The 25390-nt window shown below is 41.8% G+C and overlaps 1 protein-coding gene across 1 annotated transcript in view; it reads left to right on the top strand.

The window, feature by feature from the left end:
- Nucleotides 1–25390, top strand: part of SPAG17 (sperm associated antigen 17) — a 269667-nt gene that overhangs the window by 73147 nt on the left and 171130 nt on the right. The window contains exons 5-10 of the mRNA XM_055403672.2: nucleotides 8841–9027; nucleotides 11942–12136; nucleotides 13980–14161; nucleotides 18058–18219; nucleotides 21967–22069; nucleotides 22265–22377. Coding sequence (XP_055259647.2) covers nucleotides 8841–9027; nucleotides 11942–12136; nucleotides 13980–14161; nucleotides 18058–18219; nucleotides 21967–22069; nucleotides 22265–22377 — 942 coding nt within the window. The remainder of the gene's footprint in view (nucleotides 1–8840; nucleotides 9028–11941; nucleotides 12137–13979; nucleotides 14162–18057; nucleotides 18220–21966; nucleotides 22070–22264; nucleotides 22378–25390) is intronic.

Raw genomic sequence — 25390 nt, 5'->3', positions numbered from 1 at the left:
CAACCCAGGAATCAAACTCAGGTCTCCTGCATTGCAGGCAGATTCTTTACCATCTAAGCTATCAGGGCAGCCCCAACCTAGGTTTATAGGTATGGATTTATTGAGCCACCAAATGTTCCCACAACCTTGTCTCCAGAGTAGGTTCTAGAACCATTTAATCCCAGTTCTCCATTTAAAGAGATCATAAATAATGCCCTGTTCAAATTAACTTTGTATTAGCTTTTTAAAGATGGAGGAGTTTCACGAAAACAAATCTCTTTAATATTGTTTAATCTGTTTCTTTCGAACTTATTTGACACCATACATTTCTTTCGGTCCATCTTGTCCTCTCATCATCTGTGGTCAATAGATTGTTTATGAGATACATAGAATGATGTTTTAAAAGAGAATTGAGTAGCACTCTGAAGATAAACCCTGTTTCTCAGAAGTCACATGATAATGGAGTGACTTAGTCGCTTAACTTCCATGACATCTTTTCTTATCTATATCCTTAATAATATTATTTTGAGAATTATGATAGAACATATATTGAACATAAATTATGCACAAATATGTCGATGTGCTATTATCTATAAGAGTAAGATGAAGTATTCCCAGGTGGCACAAGTGATAAAGAAACCCGCCTGCAAGTGCTGGAGACCTAAGAGACGTGGGTTTGATCCCTGGGTCAGGAAGATCTGCTGGAGGAAGGCATAGCAGACCACTTCAGTATTCTTAACCTGGAGAATCCCGTGGACAGAGGAGCCTAGCGGGCTATAGTCCATAGGGTTGCAAAAAGTTGGACACAACTAAAGCAATGTATCATGCACACACAAGATGAAGTATAGATATTTACCATCAGCCCCACTGACTTTTACCATTTCCCTCCCTTCTATTGTGAAAAACAACAGAATGAATACCCATAAAAGTATTTGAATTTTGGTATTAAGAAATCATTTAGAAATAAAACATAGTCTAAAATACTTTTAAAGTGTCAAATAACTAGTCTGCCCAATTCCAAAGAGGGAGAATTTTGTATTTTAACCTTTAAAAAGTGAGAATAACAAGATTAAGGATTCTAGGTGGGTGTCATTTAATACTCAGCTGAGTATGTGAAACCCAAATACATTTTTTTGCTTATTGCTAAGACAAAAGCCCTGCATCTGCTATGTAGCTTAACTGGTAAGAGATCTCTGTGCCTGTCCAAGATCTTCTCGCCATAGGAGGCATCCAGATGCCTTTTGGAACCACTGCATTTTAATGAAAATGTACTCTCTAACAAACCTGATTCTCCCTTCATATGCAGGGGAGCCTGTGTTCCCCTCTCACTGTAGAAAGAGGGGCTACTGAATACACCCCCTCCTAAATTTTTTGTCTTAAATTGGCAAGGGTTTCCTCTGAGTTTTTTAAGCTGTAAGGAGATGACCTTAGAACGGGAACATGCATGTCATGTTATTCAGAAGCAAGAAAGCCCGAAGAGGTTGGTGCAGACAAGTTTTAGCTTATGATTTAGGAGGGGGCTCAGCAAACCTGGTTTACTTCTCCCCACTCCTGCCCTCAGATCCAAAGATATAAACTCATAGCGGGGAGGGGCTTATTCAGAATGAAGAGAAGGAAAGGAAAGGGAAGGTATAGATAGGAGGTGATTTTCCTGTGATTAGGGCTTGGTGGAAAAGGATGAACTTTTTGACTTGCCCCCTAGGGGGGCAAGTAGTCAATCACTGTTCAGAAAAAGGGACAAAGGGACTGCCTTGGTTCAGCTTAGGTGTGGAGGGAGGGAGATACAGACAGGACACAGGAGAGGAGCAATTAGACCACCACTAGAGTCAGCCGGGGGGAGCAGTGGGGACTGAGTAGGGCCAAGAACATGTTCAGAAATGTACCAAGGACTTCTCTGCCTGCCTCTGACACCTCAGAAAGACCCAGGTGTTTTCACTTGCTTCTGTTCTTTGCCAATTAGTGTCTGCACACCAGAAAAGCATGTATAGAGTTACTGTGAGGAATACTTTACATAGCAATACTGTTTGATATTTTATCCATTAAAGGTACATCATTGTTAAATGGAAAATGCAGAGCTTGTGTAGAGGTGACAGTAATGATTACATTAAAATGACGCCTAAATATAATTTGAAAAAAAAAGGCATTAATAGCTTCTTTACCCATCTTCTGTGGATGATGGAACTGTGAATTTTTTGGTAAATCCTCAATTTTTTTCTAATTTTTCAAATATGATTATTTTTATAATTTAAAAATGTTACTTAAAGAAGTAAATCAGGAAGAACTTTTTTGTGAAAGGAGGGAGATCAGTGTTGGTCATTTCAGTGTTAATGGAAATTAGTTTAAAAGATGCTTGTCTCCAAGATATCAAGTTTGGCCTTGCTAAGGGAATGTATTCTCTGGTGACTCAGATGGTAAAGAATCCACCTGTAATGCAGGAGACTTGGGTTCAATCCCTGGGTCGGGACGATGCCTTGGAGAAGGAAATGGCTACCCACTCCATATTCTTGCCTGGGAAATCCCATGGACAGAGGAACCTGGCAGTCTACAGTCCATTTTGTTGCAGAAGAGTTGGATACAACTTAGTGACTAAACAACAACTGTCTTCAGTTCAGTTCAGTTCAGTTCAGTCGCTCAGTCGTGTCCGACTCTTTGCAACCCCATGAATCACAGCACGCCAGGCCTCCCTGTCCATCACCAACTCCCGGAGTTCACTCAAACTCATGTCCATCGAGTCGGTGATGCCATCCAGCCATCTCATTCTCTGTCGTCCCCTTCTCCTCCCACCCCCAATCCCTCCCAGCATCAGACTCTTTTCTGAGACACAAATCACACTCAGAAAGTGATTTTGGAATGATGGAATATTAATGCGTGTATAAACATGAATGAAAGCAATGAAGGTGAACTTTAGAATAATTTAACCCAAAACAGTTTCTTCTTTTCTGAAGATCACCCTGCGATTTTATTTGAAATGATGGTTGTAGAAGTTTCTGGAAGATTTTGTTGGCCAACTTGGGACTTTTCTGTGATGAGGCTAGCTGTCCACCTCAGAGCTGCACAGGAGTTTTTCACTCTAGTGGACTCACCATGATCCGAGGCATGGTTAGGAGAGCTTGCACAAGTTTTACCAATGCCTCTGAGTTAATTGGACTCAGTGGCACTGATCTGGACTCTGGTTTCATTTTAAATGAGCAGTCTCAAAATTTCCAATAAACTCTCCACACTGGCAGAGCGTGAGCTTTCTTCCCCGCTTTCTGAGATGACTCACATTATCTTCTCTAGTGAAACCTCCTACCTCATACCTGGCCATCTGAGTTGATAACTTTGCCTCATCCTTCACTTGAAAACATTGAAACATTCCCTCAACACATCAAGACCTCTCTCTTCCTTGCACCCACACCCAGCCACCCATCCCATCTTTGCTCCTTTTATTAAGGTAATAAATTGCCTTTCTTCCTATCAAAGTCCACTTATTGACACGTTCACTTGATCTTATCCCATCTTGCTTCCTCAAGGAGTCTCCCTGATGACTTCAATGTCTCCCTCTCTGCTGGAGCATTCCATCAGCCTGAAAACACAACATCTCCTGATTTTATATACGTGCATATTAATATATACACACGTAGCTTTATATTATACTCCTCTTCTGCCCACTCATCCACTGAACAATCTCAGAGCTCCAGTTTCCCTTCACAAGCTAACTTCTTTTTTAAGGGTTTTCTCTTTTTCTTTTTTTAATACATTTAGATTAGTTTTATGTTTTACTCTTTTATTGGAATATAGTTGATTTACAGTGTTGTGTTAACATCTGCTATACAGCAAATTGATTCAGTTTTACAAATATATGTATTTAAAAATATTCTTTTCCATTATAATTTACTATAGGATATTGAACATAGTTCTGTGTGCTATACAGTAGGACCTTGTTATTTACGCATTCTATATGTAATAGTTTACATCTGCTAACCCCAGCCTTCTACTCAATCCCTACCCCAATCCTCTCCCTTGGCAACCACAAGTCTATCCTCTATGTCTGTGAGTCTGTTTCTGTTTCATAGATAGGTTCATTTATGTCATATTTTAGATTCCACATATAGTAATATATAGTATTTGGCTCGTCTGTTTGGTTTTCTTCACTTGTGGGATAACCCCTAGGTACTTCCATGTTGCTGCAATGGTACAGTTTTGTTCTTTTATGTGGCTGAGTAGTATTCCATCGTGTGTCTGTATATATATATATATATATCAATCACATCTTCTTTATCCATTCATCTGTTGGACATTTAGATTGTTTCCATGTCTTGGCTATTGTGAATAGTGCTCACAAGGCAAGTTTTTGAGATAGTTGTCCACACAAGTGGTCACCCTACTATTCCTGCCTCCCGATTCATTGCCTCCACACTCCACCAAGGCTGCTCGCATGATGTCAGCTGTAACCACCCATATTTTTTGGTTCCTTGGTTCTCTAGCTGCACACTCTGTACCTTTTCCTACTTTTTAAGTCATGTCTATCTTTTGCCAACCGTCTCCTCCTATACCCAACTGATAAGTATTGGAGTTTCCAGCATGACCACAGCTTCACTTCTCTTATTTCTTGAGAACTCTTTCCCCAAGAATCTTACTTCTTCCCATGCCATTAGCTACTATCTCTCTGTTACCCACACCCAAACTTGTAACTCCAGTCAAATCTTTTTTCTTCTGGGAAGAGGACAATTGTATTCAACTGTTTCCTTGTCATCTCAGGAGCATCTCAGAATGAACACGATCATTCTGAAGTGTCTGCCCACCTTCAGTTCAGTTCAGTCACTCAGTCGTGTCTGACTCTTTGCGACCCCATGAATCACAGCACACCAGGCCTCCCTGTCCATCACCAACTCCCGGAGTTCACTCAAACTCACGTCCATCGAGTCGGTGATGCCATCCAGCCATCTCATTCTCTGTTGTCCCCTTCTCCTCCTGCCCCCAATCCCTCCCAGCATCAGAGTCTTTTCCAGTGAGTCAACTCTTCACATGAGGTGGCCAAAGTATTGGAGTTTCAGCTTTAGCATCAGTCCTTCCAATGAACACCCAGGACTGATCTCCTTTAGAATGGACTGGTTGGATCTCCTTGCAGTCCAAGGGGCTCTCAAGAGTCTTCTCCAGCACCACAGTTCAAAAGCATCAATTCTTCGGTGATCAGCTTTCTTCACAGTCCAACTCTCACATCCATACATGATCACTGGAAAAACCATAGCCTTGACTAGACGGACCTTGGTTGGCAAAGTAATCTCTCTGCTTTTTAACATGCTGCCTAGTTTGGTCGTAACTTTTCTTCCAAGGAGCAAGCATCTTTTAATTTCATGGCTGCAGTCACCGTCTGCAGTGACTTTGGAGCCCAAAAAAATAAAGTCTGACACTGTTTCCACTGTTTCCCCATCTATTTGCCATGAAGTGATGGGACCAGATGCCATGATCTTCGTTTTCTGAATGTTGAGCTTCAAGAAAACTTTTTCACTCTCCTCTTTCACTTTCATCAAGAGGCTTTGTAGTTCCTCTTCACTTTCTGCCATAAGGGTGGTGTCATCTGCATATCTGATGTTATTGATATTTCTCCCGGCAATCTTGATTCCAGCTTGTGCTTTTTCCAGCCCAGGTTTCCTCATGATGTTCTGCATATAAGTTAAATAAGCAGGGTTACAATATACAACCTTGACATACTCCTTTTCCTATTTGGAACCAGTCTGTTTTTCCATGTCCAGTTCTAACTGTTGCTTCCTGACCTGCATACAGGTTTCTCAAGAGGCAGGTCAGGTGATCTGGTATTCCCATCTCTTTTAGAATTTTTCCCATCCCAACACCTCTGTCTCTGTGAATGGCACCATCAACCACCCTGTTACTCAAATTAAATCCAAGGTGTTATCTTTGTTGTTGCCTCCTCCTTCACTCCTCGTCTCTAATCTTTCATGCTGTAATTTCAACTTTCACAACAGATCTTAAATCATCCTCTTTTCTCCAGTCTGCCAACACCTTAATCTGAGTTACCATTAAGTGTTATCTGGACAATTTTAGAATTTACTTACTGGTCTCCTGCTTTACCATGTGGCAACTTCACAGTAAGCCTCCATTTAAAACCATTATGGTCTTTACCATTGCATTTTTAATAAGATGTAAATATGTGAATCCCCTACTCCAAAACCCTGGATGACCTGACCTATGCCTTGCTTCCCCCTCCTTATTCTGGCTACTCTCTCCCTTGCCCACTCTCCTCCTGCTATACTCACTTCCTTCCAAGCCTTTCAGCACATTCATCTCCTTTGTAACTCAGGGCCTTTGCATACACAATTCATCTTTTCCCCACTTCTCACATGGATGACTCCTCATCCTTCAGGTCCCCACTCAAATGCCATTTACTCAAAGGCCTTCCAGAACTAGCTTACTAGAGGGTGGTGAACTGTGTGTCTGTTACCACATCAGGTTTTATCCTTCATAAAATTTATGAACATCCCTCTGTTCATGTGTTTTTTTCCCTCTTTTCTTCCCCAGTAGAGTGGAAACTCAAGGGAATAGAGCCCAGCCATATTTTATGGAACACCTTGTATCTGGTGCAGAGGGAAATGCAGAGGTTTTTTGTACCTCTGTACTTTCCCTTGTGCTTTCCTTGCTGCCTTACCCAAGGCTATTAGTGATATCTACAGCCTCCACTGATGTTTCCCTGTGCCGAGGAGCAGGTGATGGGGAGGTTGAGTTTCCCACCACTAGCACCACTGGTTCCAAATAGGAAAAGGAGTATGTCAAGTTTGTGTATTGTCACCCTGCTTATGTAACTTATATGCAGAGTACATCATGAGGAACACTGGGCTGGAAGAAGCACAAGCTGGAATCAAGATTGCCGGGAGAAATATCAATAACATCAGATATGCAGATGACACCACCCTTATGGCAGAAAGTGAAGAGGAACTAAAGAGCTTCTTGATGAAAGTGGAAGAGGAGAGTGAAAAAGTTTTCTTGAAGCTCAACATTCAGAAAACGAAGATCATGGCATCTGGTTCCATCACTTCATGGCAAATAGATGGGGAAACAGTGGAAACAGTGACAGACTATTTCTTGGGCTCCAAAGTCACTGCAGACGGTGACTGCAGCCATGAAATTAAAAGATGCTTGCTCCTTGGAAGAAAAGTTATGACCAAACTAGGCAGCATGTTAAAAAGCAGAGACATTACTTAGCCAACAAAGGCCCATCTAGTCAAGGCTATGGTTTTTCCAGTAGTCATGTATGGATATGAAAGCTGGACTATAAAGAAAGCTGAGCGCTGAAGAATTGATGCTTTTGAACTGTGGTGCTGGATAAGACTCTTGAGAGTCCCTTGGACTGCAAGGAGAGCCAACCAGTCCATCCTAAAGGAAATTAATCCTGAATATTTATTGGAAGGACTGATGCTGAAGCTGAAACTCCAATACTTTGGCCATCTGATGTGAAGAAGTGACTCATTTGAAAAGACCCTGATGTTGGGAAAGATTGAAGGCAGGAGGAGAAGGGGACGACAGAGGATGAGATAGTTGGATGGCATCACTGACTTAATGGATGTGAGTTTGAATAAACTCCAGGAGTTGGTGATGGACAGGGAGGCCTGGCATGCTGCAGTCCATGGGGTCTCACAGAGTTGGACACGACTGAGTGACTGAACTGAATTGAACTGAGCACCACAGGTGCTAGGCATGTGTGGAGAGTCCATGGGCACCTCTGACAGGTCCTCTGGGTGCTAAAGCTAAACCAGATTCTCTGGAACCATCAACATCCAGAAGCCATGTGGAGGAGGCAGACACCTCTTTCCTCTCCTGCGCCAAGTTTTGTTAGCTGGATGCCAAAGCAATATGTCTTCTACTTTCCTTATCTCTACTGTCTTAGAACAGAGTTCTTCAAATTTGCTTTTAAGAACTCAGGAAAACACAGAGCCCCCAGTGTTGCTACAGTAGTTTGTTTAGTTATGTTTGTGTCCTATTTTGTTGAACATGGGGAAAGTAAATAACATAAACATATTCTGGGTTTCCTATATTATCCAATACTACCACATCATTTCAATGAACTCAGTCTATTTGTATTTATAACACGTGAATGAAAATTGTGATTACATTATGAAATAATGTACAGAGGTTTTGGCAATTGTTTGGAAAGAAAAAATGATTTTAAAAAAAATCAGGTCTTTAGTTGGTATGTGACAATCTCAGCATGCCGCAGAGCAGTTTATAAAGAATTAACATTGCCAACCGAAGTGTTGTATTGTTCTCTTTGAACATATCAGATAGCAACCATTGATCCCATCTACACATTTTTTAAGTGACACTACACCAACAATAGTTTGTTAGTGCTCAGTTCCCAAAAGAATCCTTTAACAGTCAAAAGTGGTTGACACACCACTTAAACCTGGAAAAACTATCAAGGATATTCTAGAAAAAAAAGCATTCTTTCTGTTTCCCTTTTTATTTAAAATTTTTGTTTTGTTAGCAACCCCACATGTCTGTAAGGCAAAAATAGAGACCCCCAGGTTAGGCAACATGATAAACCTAAGTCCCTGCCATCACAATGTATTCAGGATCCACCAACAACAACCTCAGTTGGTTGTTTATTAGACCAAGCCTGGCTCCTTTAAGACGAATTCCCTTCAAGAGGGATGTGTGTATGACAATCTCAGCATTCACCCTTCTTGGTGAATTGATGCTCCTTCTCACAGCTTAGACTCAACCTGAAATCTCCCCTCTCCTGGCTTGAAGAAGGAGCCAATGAATAAAGGAGTGAGCGCATGAAATAAAGCATTAATTTACCTGACAGCAGAAAATCCATTGGCTGCTCACTATATGGTTTAATGAAAAGTATTCTGTCTTTTCAGGTCATAGAAGACAGATTTAAGATAGAAAAGGATAAAGTGAAAGCAAAATCTCCCAAGGAGAAGAAGTCCGCATCTGCCAAGGTTGCCAAAGGAAAGGGAAAGGACCAGCCAGAGGCAAACATTGCGGTGAAAAAGACCACCCAGTTAGTGAGGAGAGGAGAAGAGGATGACAGCAAACAATACATCGGTCAGTGAGATGCTCCTTTCACTTCTTGCCCTGTGACCTATGAACGTGAGAAATCATTCCAGTCACTATGCTTAATCTTCCCCAGGCTTTCCCCTTTTTTAAAACCATAAATCCCATGCTCCCCATGACACCTTGGTAGCAAAATATTTCTACTTGCAATTCATTTATGTTTTCCGCCAAGATTTCTTTAGCATGTGTCTTGCTATAGGCACATTTTCACAGTGCAAATAAAAGATGAAGTCACAAGCCGATTGTACTACCAAGCAGCTCAGTGTCTGTTTGGGAACATTTTGAGAAAGTCAGAGACACTTGTAAGGCAAAGCAAAAAGTAATTATTGTCACAAATGAAATACAATACCAATAAAATCAGACCAGTTAATTCGTGGCTCATGTAGAGCATGTAGCTTCCTGACCTCAACTTCTCCCACTATCTGTTTGTCCCAGATAGAGCAACCAGAATTTTCTTTCCTTTAGATTGTCTATATAAAAGCTATTCAACTTAGACAGCTTTGAGTTATTGCTCCCTTCCCATGAGTCTAAATGGAGCTACTGTTGTTGTGCACATTGTATTTAAATGAGATTGCAGTTCTTCACAGTCTTTACCAATTTGACTCCCATAATACATCTCTGCTCTAAACCTACTTGCTGCTGCTACTAAGTCACTTCAGTAGTGTCCGACTCTGTGCGACCCCACAGACAGCAGCCAACCAGGCTCCCCCGTCCCTGGGATTCTCCAGGCAAGAACACTGGAGTGGGTTGCCATTTCCTTCTCCAATTGTGAAAGTGAAAAGTGAAAGTGTAGTCGCTCAGTCATGTCTGACTTGTAGCGACCCCATGGGATTTTCTAGGCAAGAGTACTGGAGTGGCTTGCCATTGCCTTCTCCGTCTAAACCTACTTCAGTTCAGTTCAGTTCAGTTCAGTCGCTCAGTTGTGTCCGACTCTCCGCGACCCCATGAATCACAGCATGCCAGGCCTCTCTGTCCATCACCAACTCCCGGAGTTCACCCAAACTCATGTCCACAGAGTCGGTGATGCCATCCAGCCATCTCATTCTCTGTCGTCCCCTTCTCCTCCCGCCCCCAACCTTTCCCAGCATCAGACTATTTTCCAGTGAGTCAACTCGTCGCATGAGGTAGCTAAAGTATTGGAGTTTCAGCTTTAGCATCAGTCCTTCCAAAGAACACCCAGGATTGATCTCCCTTAGAATGGACTGGTTGGATCTCCTTGCAGTACAAGGGACTCTCAAGAGTCTTCTCCAACACCACAGTTCAAAAGCATCAATTCTTCGGCGATCAGCTTTCTTCACAGTCCAACTCTCACATCCATACATGACCACGGGAAAAACCATAGCCTTGACTAGACGGACCTTTGTTGGCAAAGTAATGTCTCTGCTTTTTAATATACTATCAAGGTTGGTCATAACTTTCCTTCCAAGGAGCAAGCGTCTTTTAATTTCATGGCTGCAATCACCATCTGCAGTGATTTTGGAGCCCAAAAAAATAAAGTCTGACACTGTTTCCACTGTTTTTCCATCTGTTTCCCATGAAGTGATGGGACCAGATGCCATGATCTTTGTTTTCTGAATGTTGAGCTTCAAGCCAACCTTTTCATTCTCCTCTTTCACTTTCAAGAGGCTTTTGAGTTCCTCTTCACTTTCTGCCATAAGGGTGGTGTCATCTGCATATCTGAGATTATTGGTATTTCTCCCAGCAATCTTGATTCCAGCTTGTGCTTCTTCCAGCCCAGCGTTCCTCATGATGTACTCTGCATATAAGTTAAATAAACAAGGTGACAATATACAGCCTTGACTCACTCCTTTTCCTATTTGGAACCAGTCGGTTGTTCCATGTACAGTTCTGACTGTTGCTTCCTGACGTGCATACAGGTTTCTCAAGAGGCAGGTCAGGTGGTCTGGTATTCCCATCTCTTTCAGAATTTGCCACGGTTTATTGTGATCCACCCAGTCAAAGGCTTTGGCATAGTCAATGAAGCAGAAATAGATGCTCTTCTGGAACTCTCTTGCTTTCTCCATGATACTTACTTAGGAGCAATTATGGATTTCATGAGCAGTATCAATACTGATATGTTTTAGTAACTGAAGAAAAATCACTACTTGAAGATCAAAAGTTTGTGCATCTGTTGCTCTATTTTTAAGTTGATCTTAATGAACCACTGTGAGATGTAATGTTTTCATGTACCATCTAGTATTGATATCAAAGTATGACAATTTTTCTGACCCCTCAGAATGCTCAGAATCTAACATTCTAATATAAATTCATGTTCTAACACTAATAGAACAATGTAGCCAGGATAAAATCAAGGAGAAAAATTTTAGGAATGTGCATTTTAAAATTTAGGAATATGTATTTTAAAATTGAATGCAATAAATAATATTGTTGCTACATAACCCATACTCTGCATCCACACCTATTGACATAAATGCACAGAATGCTTTGGTAAGGAGTATGTTCATATTCAATATTTCCCTCTCCTGTAAACACCTCTACTTATAAAATATCACAAAGCTTCAGCTACTCGTAATTCAGGAGTAAAGCCAGATGTTGCTCCAGAGATTAGAACCAAGAAAAATTACAACCTAGACTTTTTTTTTCTTCACGAAAACCCAAACACATTTTCCATGACGACAGGCCCTCTGTATGTTTGTCTTTCTATTATGTTTTGTCTCATTTGCAACAGTGATTTAATATTTTGTAAAATGGCCACAGCCTTCTTACTGGAAGGGCAATAATGAAAACCAGTCAACAGGACTGCATTCCAGCCGACCCCACTGCTCTTGGCAAGCCCCAGGGATGATAAACGCATGCATAATGTATGGAGCCATTGAACTGGCTGTGTGCAACCTGTTCTCTTTTAAAATGATGGCTGCTCTTCTCTATGGTATTTTTTGAACAGACGATGAGCCAGATGACGGTGCCCAGCATTACATTATAGTCGTGGGCTTCAACAATCCTCAGCTATTAGCGATCATGACAGAGCTTGGCATTCCCATAAGCAGCGTGATTAAAATATCTTCAGAGAATTATGAACCTCTGCAGACACACCTGGCAGCAGTTAGCCAACAGCAGGAAAGTTTTCTCCAGCCAAAAGGTATGCAGTCTGCTAAGCAACTTACCGAATCCTTCAATATTACCCACTGTCCTTAAAGAACAAATACAACTTTCTGTCCAAAACATAGTCCTACAATACATACATTATTAAATCCTTTTGAGACTGATTTGCTGTTTATGCTGCTTGCACTAGCCAGGTGTTGTAAATTTTGCAAATTCAAATCATACCCTGTGTTTCTATCCCTGCTTAGCCACAGAGAACATAGAGTTGGTTATCCAACTCCATTTCTCAGGAATTTTGATATATAACTTTTACCTAAAGCATGCACTGGGTGGATCAACTGTAGAGAATCTTTCCTGCCAGCAGCCATAGTCACCAAATGGCCCTGGGAGGGGTCATCACTTTGGGTTCTTGCTTGGCTTTGCTACTGGCTTACTGTGACAAATCAGAAGGGGAGCTTATATTCCAGGCCTTGGACGAGGAAGCCATAGGATGAAGTCCCACCTACACTGCTGTTCAGCTATTCTGAGCCTCAGGGTCTTCCTCTAAGGGAATTGAACCAGACTCCCTCTATGGGAAGGGAACAAAACTCTACTGTGTGGGTACTAGAGTTAGGATTCAGCATAAGCCTCTGTGACCTAGAAGTTCATGCTCTTTTTGCCATATGCTCTTTCACCTTTTTGTTATTTATTAGTAATATTTTTTGCACAGGACTTTGTAACCCACAGCCACATCCCAATTTCAATAACACGACATTTTAAAACTTACCATTCCAGGTTAGAAATAGCTAACCCGGATAATAATAATAGCTACCATTTATTGGGCATAGGCCTTGGGACTTGGCTTAATGCTGAGGGCTTTGAGTGTGCTGATTCATGTAGTTTCCATGACAACCCTCGGAAGTATGTTTTATTATTTCCATTTTACAGGAAACGACTTTCAGTCTAGGGGTAGCTATTAAGTAAAAGAGTCAGGATTCAAATCCAACTACTCCTGTCTCAAAGGCTAGTTTGAGTAACATTAAATAATTATTATTGAAGCCAATGAGAGAATGATGACTCCTCTGCCCATAGAATTCTCCAGGCAAGAATACTGGAGTGGGTAGCCATTCCCTTCTCCAGGAGATCTTCCCTACCCAGGGATCAAATCCAGGTCTCCTGCATTACAGGTAGATTCTTTACCATCTGAGCCACCAGAGAAACCCATAAGTTCCACAGTCTTTCTATTAAAAAATATTTAATATATAAAAATAAAATCACAGAAAGAGAGACTTTGAAATAATGAAATCTTAGTAGTAGGACCAATTTAGTTACAGATGGAAAAAAACAAAACATGTCAGACAAATTTTCAAAGTGTAACTTTATGGAAAACTGTCATTATTTTACAGTCAGAGTACAAATGCCCAGAGAAGCTAGTAGCTATTTCAATGTGACCTAAAGTTAACTGAAGCAAAAATCATGGATCCAGTGTGTTTTTAGCCACATAGGAAGGAGAACTGGATCAACTGCAGTTATGCATCAAACAAATGCTAAAATGGTCAAAAAGTGGTTTGACAGGAAAATTGCTCCTCTACAGATACAGTATAGGAGTGATGGAAATATTGGCCAAAGTTAGCTCCCAAAATGTGTGACCTTATTATTATCTTTCTAGGCTTCAACTATAAAATAAAGGGGTGGGAAAAGCTCATATTTAATAACAATTTCAGAAGTAAAATCCTCTGATATTTAATTATATAGTCCAGGTCCAAATACGTCTCAGAATTACCTTTATTTGTATTTTCTGGTCCTGTCCAGACACTGGGCAATGTATATGACTCACTCACTGCAAGTGGGATGAAATTCAACACTCTCATTTTGCAGTATAAACATGTTGCTCTTATTAGAAATAGAAGCTGAAAAACTGAAGAAAGAGAATGGCATAAAAGAACTTGAAATCTTCTGGAAGTATTTGGAACCAATCCTGAATAACCAGAAACCAGAAACAAATCTCTTTGATGTCGCTCGGCTTGAATACGTGGTCAAGGCTGACAAGTTTCCTTCTGACTGGTCTGACAGCGAGATGTTGGTTAGTACATGCGTTAGTGAGACTGACTAGTTTGAACATGTGACACTGTGCTTCCATTTGCCCCATCCGCTCATTACACAGGTATTTATTGATCACTGTCTATAGAGAAGGTTTTGTGCTAGGCTGGTTTATCTTCAATACCATGGGCACATTGAATGTCTGATAATGGCTATAGCCTGATACTTCAACTTTTAGTATATGAATTAATGTCAAAAGAATAAGATATAGATGAAGATAAAGCATGATAATTATTTTATTTGGTGACATGTAGGTTTGCTTCATACCTTAAGGCTCTAGGCAGCAGAGTCTTAATATATATAAATTATGAAAATACTAAATTTTACAGTTTGTTGAATTACATTGTCTTTCTGTTTTATACATTAGTTCAAGACATTGTTCTTCTAGGTCCTTGCTTTTACTGCCAAAATTGTATTTTTAATTTATTTGCCTGCCAAGGTTTATCTTAATAGAATGACTTGACCCCAAGCCAACAATTAGCAGGCATTTCCTGAGTGTATTTATTGGCCCCCTGCTATTGAGGTACTTGCAGAAAGGCAAGACCAAAAATCATGAAACAGGGAAGCGCAGTGTTCAAGATGCCACACATCTACGTGCTCTGTTATATGAAACACTCTGTTTCTTACTAATTCAGAAAAAGAAGAATTAGGATGCTCTGAAAAGTAACGAAATTTATATATATATGCTGCTGCTGCTAAGTCACTTCAGTCATGTCCGACTCTGTGTGACCCCATAGATGGAAGCCCACCAGGCTCCCCCGTCCCTGGGATTCTCCAGGCAAGAACACTGGAGTGGGTTGCCATTTCCTTCTCCAATACATGAAAGTGAGAAGTGAAAGTGAAGTCGCTCAGTTGTGTCTGACTCTTAGCGACCCCATGGACTGCAGCCTACCAGGCTCCTCTGTCCACGGGATTTTCCAGGCAAGAGTACTGGAGTGGGGTGCCATTGCCTTCTCCAGTCATACGACTACTCCATCCTATTTTCTTGAAGTTCTAGATTATGCCCAGCAAATGTGAGATGTGTTTGGGGAATAGGCTATAGCCCTGGGATCCTGAAACACCATTTCAAAGGCAGCTGTCTACTCTATCTTGATGATAAACCATCTCTTCTTCCAAGAATTAAAAATTTTATCCTAACTTAAAAACTCACATCCACACTTTTAAGTTTTGTGGAAACAGTCTTCCTCTCATTTGGGCCAAGTTTTGGCCACATACCTTCGAAAGAACTTATGTGCAATTTTGATTTAATAGAGCACAGGAGTTCCCAGCCATATAGATCTTGAATCCTCTGTCCATGGGATTTCCCAGGCAAGAATACTGGAGTGAGTTGTCATTTCCTTCTCCAGGAGATTTGTCCCGACCCAGGAATCGAACTTGCATATCCTGTGTCTCATGCATTGCAGGCGGATTCTTTACCTGCTGAGCCATCAGGGAAGATGAATCATAATTAAGGGGAGGCAATACAAAGAGTCTTCTTAGGCAGCCTCAAACCAAGAACATTTTGCTCCTGCTCTAACAACGGCTGGTGTCTTAGGTCCTCCCCAGGCAGAGGCTGAGAGGAGCTGATGTGCATTGAGCTCAGGGTAGAAGACATTCCACTGCATCCTCAGTACATAGACGTGAACATCAAGACACACAGTTGCAACTCCAAAAGACCCAGCACCATTCACAGCATCCTGTTTCCTATGCCAGTATTAAAAGCTTTCTGTTCATTAGATTTTAATCACTCCGTTTTAAAAACAATTTTTATTATTTTTTGGTCACACCATGTGGCAGGTGGAATCTTCAGTCCCAAACCCAGGATTGAACTGGTATCCGCTGCAGGATCTTAACCGTTGGACTGCCAGGGAGGTTCCTAATCACTCCATTTTTAAAGAAAGTGAATGTGGCTATATTTTCCTTTCTAAAAATACAGAGTGGAAGAGTTTAAATGGCAATTAAAGTTAAGAACTTTCGTGTTGAAAAAATAATATCAGTTTGAAATACTGTTGGGACTTTCCTGGTGGCTCAGATGGTAAAGAATCTGCCTGCAGTGCAGGAGACCCAGGTTCAATCCCTGGTTCAGGAAGATCCCCTAGAGAAAAGGTATGGCTACAGACTACAGTATTCTGGCCTAGAGAATTCCATGGTCAGAGGAGCTTGGCAGGCTACAGTCCATGGGATAGCAAAGAGTTGGACATGACTAACACACTGCTCCTTATGCACATATACTCCTGACTTCAGAACTAGAAGATTAATGTCTAGAGTCTCTAGCTGGGCCATGAGGTAAATGAGGAAGGTAAATGAGGAAATGAGATCAATCAACTGTGCTGCCCAAATGGACATACCAATCTTCTATACTTTGCAAGTATTTGCTGAACATCAGCTTCATGCCACAGCCATGATCTGGGTCCAACTGCAGCAGACTTTTAGAGCCAAGGCATGCCTCTACAAGGTCCAGTTTGGGAGTGAGCAACCCAGCACAAATAATGATGGACAAAGAAAGCCTTAAAAGCAGTTCAGTAACAGAGTTTGGTTTCAGAAGAAAAGGCCTTTGGGTTTAATACTGAAAATCAAAATTAATTGTAAACTTAGGATCACTTGAAATATATAGAAGTAATAAACCTATTTCTAATACAAGTAGCCTACATACCTACTGTAGATAGACGGTATTACACTCTCAGCTCTATCTATAAGTTAATAATGGCCTCACATCCAAGCCAGGAGCCAGCCAAGTAGTCGTCTTTCTCTCTGGAAGAAGGAAAGCATTAGTACCTTTGGCTGCAAACAAGCAGGTTGTATTTCTGCTGAACCCAGGTAATGAAAGCTTTACATCAAATAAATGCCCATCAAGAAGTGCTAACTGCCTATGAACGACATCTGCAACATCTCAAGTTAAGCCCTGGGTTGCTGAAATAATTTTCTGGCTTTTAGCATGTGATTTGCTGTTTGATTTAAAAAGAAATTAGCTAGTTAAGCTAAGGGATAATTGACCAGAAGCTTTTACTCTATTTCTTATAAATACAAGCACACAAAAATATGTTTCTATGCCAGAATGTGGCCAGAGAATATCAGGTTGAAGTTTTACTGAGGAATTCTCAGCCCTGGAGGGGACCCATGAAGCCCAGACTAAGAGGTGTGCTGTAAGGATGTGCAAAGCTGTCTTGGCTCTGGACTCCTGCCAGGCTAAGTCACTGGCCCTGCTAGGAGCTTTCTCCCTCTACCTTAGCACTTCAGCTTGGAAACAGGAGGAGCCTATCTAATCATCCTTTGCTTTCAAGCAGCCTTAATGATAACTGTGCTTTTCCACTTCTGGAAATGAAAGTCAAGGTAATAGAGATATCTGATCTATGACCTGCTTGCCAGATCATAAAACTTGCAGGTATCATAGTAGTACTGGTCTATCAGGATCTCTTAGGGTTTTCTCCCTAAAGGTGGCCAGGTGAGGAGAGGAAGAAATCCTGATGGCACACACACTGCAGTGTGCTTGCGTGGAGAGTGTGGGAGATTTCCATTGCAATTCTTGAGTGGCAGAGCAGGAGCTCTGCCCCAGCTTGCGTTGGGCTGAGGATGTGGAAATTACCTATCTCTTGAGTTGCTTCAGGAATGGAGATGCCTAGAAAATAGGCCTCTCTGCTGAAGCAAATGAATATGGCATGTTCCACCTTGTTGAAGCATTAATCAGACTCTTACAATATTAGGCACCCAGAGGCCCTCCAAAGGGAACAGTGTGCATTGTGGTGAACGGGAAGGGCCAGAAGGGTTCAGTGGTTTGGGGTTCAGCTGGGGAAGGGCTTCCCTGTGAAAATCATAGGTTTGGCTCTAAGGGAAATACAAACCATACATCTGATTCCAACAGTATGAAGCTAAGAACTAATTGTTGTTAATTCTCACCCGTAGCTGGGATTGGGAACCGAAATTTTTGAAAATGTGGCCTGTTTGATGTACGACACCCTGGACTGGAAAAGACAGCACCAGCACTATTTGGAAAGCATGAAGCTTATTAACGTCCCGCAGGTGGTTAGTGAGAAGCCTGTCTTTGAAGTGACGCTGATTCCTGAGGTAGGCACATGCTGGAGTGTCTTCAGTGGGCCGAACAATTCATTAAACAACTTAATTTTCACATTTATAAAACATATGAAGAAAAAAATCACAAATATTGGTAGCAAGGGGACTCTGCCTGCTGCTGTTTAACGGGTGAGGGTGGGATCAAGGACCCCAGGCACAGTATTAAAGGTATCCATATGATGGGGACTTTATGAAGCTCCCCAACTACCTTCCACACACAGAGGGGATGATAGAACCTACTTTTCAGCCATGGTGCTCCAAATAACATCTGGAACCAGGAGGGCTATTGATAACTTAATCACCATGTTTATGTGCATGCTAAGTCACTTCAGTAGTGTCTGATTCTGAGACCCCATGGACTGTAGCCTGCCAGGCTCCTCTGCCCATGGGATTCTCCAGGCAAGATTACTGGAGTGGGTTGCCACGCCTTCCTCCAGGGGATCTTCCCGATCCAGGGGTCAAACCCGCACCTCTTATGTCTCCTGCCTTGCCAGGCAGGTTCTTTACCACTAGCACCACCTGGGAAGCTCAACCATTGTTATTTAACACCTACTCCGTGCTGGCACTGTACTAGGTGCTGGCAATACAATAATGAACAAGATCCATCCCCTGTCCTCCTCACTGAGATTAAGCTTTAACGGGAACGGCAGTCAAGTCAAAGGTGGTTTCAATTTAGCATAATGAGTGCTGGGAGGATAGTCAGCTGAGGTTGCTGCTGCTGTTGCTAAGTCACTTCAGTCGTGTCCGACTCTGTGTGACCCCATAGACGGAAGCCCACCAGGCTCCCCCATCCCTGGGATTCTCCAGGCAAGAACACTGGAGTGGGTTGCCATTTCCTTCTCCAATGTGTGAAAGTGAAAAGTGAAAGTTAAGTCGCTCAGTCGTGTCCGACCCATAGCGACCGCATGGACTGCAGCCTACCAGGCTCCTCCATCCATGGGATTTTCTAGGTAAGAGTACTGGAGCTGAGGTTGCAGGAGAAGCTATAAATATGGCACCTAACCTGCTCCTGCGGAGAAGGCAATGGCAAGCCACTCCAGTACTCTTGCCTAGAAAATCCCATGGACGGAGGAGCCTGGTAGGCTGCAGTCCATGGGGTCGCTAAGAGTCAGACACAACTGAGCGACTTCACTTTCACTTCTCACTTTCATGTATTGGAGAAGGAAATGGCAACCCACTCCAGTGTTCTTGCCTGGAGAATCCCAGGGACGGGGGAGCCTGGTGGGCTGGCATCTATGGGGTCGCACAGAGTCGGACACGACTGATGCGACTCAGCAGCAGCAACCTGCTCCTGAGCAGAGGAGGTTAGAGAGATGGGAATCGAGAAGGTCTTACCAGGCAGAGTAAGTGATGGGCTGAAGGCTAAGGATGAACTGCCTGGCTAAACCCTGGTTGGGGAGAGGGACAGGGTGGTACTCTCAAGAAAGGGGCAAAGACACTACAGAGTCAAGGAGTCCAAAACAAAGAAGTGTTATGGCCAGAACCACACCTCAGATTGGGCCGTGCTTCCAGGCCATACGTACAGAGTGGAGAACAGCAACAAAAGCTGGAAAGGTGGGAGCCAGGATGTTCTTGGTGCTGAGCTCAAGAGTTTGGGTTTTATCCTGAAAGCAATGGGAACCATTCAAGGATTCTCAGAGGGAGAATGGCACGATTCTGAGTCACCCTAGGGAAGAAAATCTTCTTGACTCTTGGTACCCCATCTTCCCATCCCTTTCCTGGCAATTACTTCATTTCAGTCACTTAGTTGTGTCTGACTCTTTGTGACCCCATGGACTGCATCACGCCAATCCTCCCTGTCCATCACCAACTCCTGGAGTTTACTCAAACTTACATCCATTGAGTTGGTGATGCCATCCAATCATCTCATCCTCTGTCATCCCCTTCTCCTTCTGCTTTCAATCTTTCCCAGCATCAGTCTTTTCAAAAGAGTCAGCTCTTCACATCATATGGCCAAAGTATTGGAATTTCAGCTTCAGCATCAGTCCTTCCAATGAATATTCAGGACTGATTTCCTTTAGGGTCGACTAGTTGGATCTCCTTGCAGTCCAAGGGACTCTCAAGAGTCTTCTCCAACACCACAGTTCAAAAGCATCAATTCTTCACCGTTCAGCTTTCTTTACAGTCCAGCTCTCACATCCATACATGACTACTGGAAAAACCGTAGTCTTGACTGCTGCTGCTGCTGCTGCTGCTAAGTCACTTCAGTCGTGTCCGACTCTGTGTGACCCCATAGACGGCAGCCCAACAGGCTCCTCTGTCCCTGAGATTCTCCAGGCAAGAACACTGGAGTGGGTTGCCATTTCCTTCTCCAAGTCTTGACTATATGGACCTTTGTTGGCAAAGTAATGTCTTTGCTTTTTAATATACTGTCCAGGTTGGTCATAACTTTCCTTCCAAGGAGTAAACGTCTTTTAATTTCATGGCTGCAATCAACATCCGCAGTGATTTTGGAGTAAAAAAAAAATAAAGTCTGCCACTGTTTCCCCACCTATTTGCCATGAAATGATAGGACTGGATGCCATGATCTTAATTTTCTGAATGTTGAGCTTGAAGCCTCTTTAATCAAGAGGCTTTTTAGTCCTTCACTTTCTGCCATAAGGGTGGTGTCATCTGCATATCTGAGGTTATTGATATTTCTCCCAGCAATCTTGATTCCAGCTTGTGCTTCATCCAGCCCAGCCTTTCTCATGATATATTCTGCATATAAGTTAAATAAGCAGGGTGACAATATACAGCCTTGACGTACTCCTTTTCCTATTTGGAACCAGTCTGTTGTTCCATGTCCAGTTCTAACTGTTGCTTCCTGACCTGCATACAGATTTCTCAGGAGGCAGGTCAGGTGATCTGGTATTCCCATCTCTTTCAGAATTTTCCACAGTTTGTTGTGATCCACACAGTCAAAGACCTTGGCATAGTCAATGAAGCAGAAATAGATGTTTTTCTGGAACTCTGTTGCTTTTTTGATGATCCAGCAGATGTTGGCAATTTGATCTCTGGTTCCTCTGCCTTTTCTAAAACCAGCTTGAACATCTGGAATTTCATGGTTCATGTATTGTTGAAGCCTGGCTTGGAGAATTTTGAGCATTACATGCGTCGAGTTGACTCACTGGAAGAGTCTGATGCTAGGAAGGATTGGGGGTGGGAGGAGACGGGGACAACAGAGAATGAGATGGCTGGATGGCATCACCGACTCGATGGACATGAGTTTGAGTGAACTCCGGGAGTTGGTGATGGACAGGGAGGCCTGGCGTGCTGTGATTCGTGGGGTCGCAAAGAGTCGGACATGACTGAGCGACTGAACTGAACTGAACTTACTAGCATGTGAGATGCGTGCAATTGTGCAGTAGTTTGAGCATTCTTTGGCATTGCTTTTCTTAGGGATTGGAATGAAAACTGACCTTTTCCAATCCTGTGGCCACTGCTGAGTTTTCCAAATTTGCTGGCATATTGAGTGCAGCACTTTCACAGCATCATCTTTTAGGATTTGAAATAGCTCAGCTGGAATTCCATTGCTTAGTGGGTTCTATTAGGGAAAAACTGAGAAATCTCCATACCCATTAACTTCTTTCCTTTTGTGGACCAAATTTGCTTATTTGACCCTCATATTAGGAAATGATTTTGTGGCGTGAACAGAATCATACAACGTCAGAATCCTGTCGAAATCCCATCATACCAGCATTGGATGAAAGCATCTCTCAACTGGATGTTTCAATTGCTCCTTTTTAATTGTTCTTTTAGCCTCCACAACCTGTTGTTGCAATCCCTGGAAAGAAGAAAACACAACAATATGAAGAGCCACAGATTCCAGCTCCTCCTCCACCAACACTGCTACCACCACCAGGCACGTATGGAATAGCTGGAGAATCAGTGTTGGGAGCTGATGCTTTAGGGAATGATTGTCCTCCCTGTTGTTTTCACATCTCTCTCCACCCCTAGCTCCTGGGTTTATCAGGGCATGATCAGAGTTTGAATCTGTGGATGGAAGAAATTGGAGAGCACGTTTTAACTGAAAAACAATATTTTGTATCTTTTACAGTGGCTTCCATCATCACAAATGAAGTAGACATGAGATACTACAATGATTTGCTGAATCCAGTTCCAGAAGAATTCATTTCTGTGCCCTTGATACTGCATTGTATGCTGGAACAGGTAGGTGGATACATCCTGGAGTTTTCTTCCCAGGTGGGTGACCTGTAGTCAGGTACTTCATCTCCCTTTCTTTTTAAAAAAACTATTTTAAAAATAGGCTCATAATACCTGAACGCATTCTCCTTTACAAAGATTAGGACATTTTAGATACAGCTAAAATTTTTTTATGAGCTTCAATCCTCTTTCTTTTGCTATCCTCTGGAACCATTAATATAACATACCCTGAAGTTTTGGTAGGCATATGTTTAAATACTATCAGGCATCATTTTAATGAAAGAGAAAGAGTTGGGCAGGTGGACAGGGTGGTTAATGGTCTTCAACTGCATTTAAAGTTTCTTTTACTCTTGTAGATTTAATCAGATTTTTCTATATCTGAGGCCAATTTTATTCATTCATCTTTTTAAATACATGTCCATTTTATTTGTGTTTTCAATGTCCTAGAAGCTCTTTATTCATTAACATACATTTAAAAATTCTCTTTGATCGGTTATGTTCCTTCCCTACGACCAATATTACTTATTAGTGCCCTCTCTTCTTGATCATGGATGTCGGTGGTTTATTGATTGTTGGTCCTTTTGAAGAACCAGCATTTTGTTCATTGATCCACTCCTTTTTACCTTACTAATTTCTCATTTATCTTTATTATTTCCTTCTTCCTACTTTCTTTCGTTTATTTAGCAATTCACTTTAATTGAAAGTTCACTTGGTTTACTTTCTATTTCACTTTACTTAAGCCTATGCGTTTTGAGTATTTCTTGGACACATCATAATGCATTCAATGTACTCAGTTCTAAGTCTTTTAATTTCCACTGGTTATTGTCCATTTCTAATTTTATTTCATTATGGTCAGTAAACATGATCTGGGTGTTTTTTAATTTTTTTTTAATTTCCCAGACTTCCTGTATGACCTGATACACATGGCCAATTCTTATGAGTGCTGTATATGCATCTGAGTGTTATTAGCTCATTTAATTCTTAGAACAACCCTAGGGAGCAGGAACCATTTTTATTCCCATTTTGCAGATAAGGAAACTGAAGGTTAATTAACTTGTCCAAGTAGTAAGTGACAGAAACTGCTTTTGAATCTTACCAGTCTACGTGGAAAAGTATTTTGACAGCATTGCTCTGTTGTGGTCTTCCTTCTCAAGTTGCTGATAAGAAGTCTGACATCAATCGGATACTTTTTCCTTTATTATTGTTGTTCAGTTGCTAAGTCGTGTCTGAACTGTTTGCAACCTCATGAACTGCACCATACCAGGCTGCTCTGTCCATCACTATCTTCCTGAGTTTGCTCAAACTCATGTCCATTGAGTCAGTGATGCCCTCCAACCATCTCATCCTCTGTGGTCCCCTTCTCCTCCTGCCTTCAGTCTTTCCCATCATCAGAGTCTTTTCTAATGAGTCAGTTCTTCGCATCAGGTGGCCAAAGTCTTCCTTCTCACTAGAATGAAAGCTCCATGCAAGTAGGGCCCTAACTTAGCTTTTTATTTTATTTGTTTTCAGCTGTGCTATGTCTTCATTGCTGCTTGAGAGTGTTCTCTAGTTGCAGGGAGTGGGGGCTACTCTCTAGTAGCAGTCCATGGGCTTCTCATTGCAGTGGCTTCTATTGTTTGCAGAGCATGAGGTCTATGGCGTGCAGGAGTTATGGGTTCAGGAGTTACGGTTCATGGGCTTAGTTGTCCTGAGGCATATGGAATCCTCTCAGACCAGGGATTGAACCCATGTCCCCTGCATTGGCAGGCAGACTCATAACCACTGGACTGCCAGTGAAGTCCCTAATCTAGTCTTGTTCATTGCTCTCTGTTCAGCATGCAATAACCTAACCCATAGTAGACACAATATGTATTTGTTCAATTATGTCTTCAAATATTATTTCTATTTATTTATCCTAATTATTATTAGGGCTTCTCTGATGGCTCAGCAATAAAGAATCTGCCTGCAATGCAGAAGATGCAGATTTAATCCCTGGGTCAGGGAGATCTCCTGGAGGAGGAAATGGCAACCCACTCCGGTATTCTTGCCCCCAAAGTCCCAGGGACAGAGGAGCCTGGCAGTCTGCAGTCCAAAGTGCTGCAAAGAGTTGGACATGACTGAACACACACACACTTATTATTAGATGGATGTTGGAATTTCTGGTTTTTTCCTTCATGTATTTGAAACTTTCTTGCAACTTTACCCCTTTGAGACTTTCAGCTTAAGATTTCCAACTAATTCATTTTTCCATGGAGTCCAGTCTGCTACTGAAATTTTGTTTCAACAGTAACTTTTTTAAATTATAAATTCTATGCTGCTGCTGCTGCTGCTGCTAATTCACTTCAGTCGTGTCCGACTCTGTGTGACCCCATAGACGGAAGCCCACCAGGCTACCCCGTCCCTGGGATTCTCCAGGCAAGAACACTGGAGTGGGCTGCCATTTCCTTCTCCATAATTTCCCTTAAAACTGCTGATTGTTCTTGCTTCGTGTATGTAATGCATTCCTTTATCTCACTGAATATTAGAATGTTTTTAGACTCTATCATCTCTGTTATCTCCATTATATATTTTGTTTGTTGACAGCTTTAGTTTTCTTACCAATTAGGTAAGCACACTTATGTTTATTTGCCTTTAATTACCCGATAACGCTTTGAGATCAGTGTTTTATTATATCAATACATTTGTAAAAGTTCAGCAGCCCTAGAGAGCTTATAGTATAATTTTATTTATCTTAGTCTTCCTTATTTTTTCAACTTAGAGCAGCAAACATTTATTAACCATCTACTGTTTTCCAGGTACCAAAGGTGACAGACAGTTGATGAGCTCAGTGCCTGACACATAGACTCCAATAAAAGATACATGTTGACTGAACACATGCTTAATAATAAAGGGATGAAGAATTAAAATAGAAGAGGAATTGGGTGGGATATAATAAGAGGGAATATTAGAATTGTTAACATTTCAGAGTTGGAACAGTTCTGTATGGTCTTTTGTGATTGGAATGGGTCCAAGAGATGGTAGGAAGAGAGGAAATGGAGAC

The sequence above is a fragment of the Moschus berezovskii genome, chromosome 4 (genome assembly GCF_049115385.1).
Source record: "Moschus berezovskii isolate FMDL1 chromosome 4, NW_MosBer_1.0, whole genome shotgun sequence".
Lineage (NCBI taxonomy): Eukaryota > Metazoa > Chordata > Mammalia > Artiodactyla > Moschidae > Moschus > Moschus berezovskii.
Note: the sequence above shows the minus strand (reverse complement) of the source record. Positions and strands in the feature narration are given on the sequence as shown.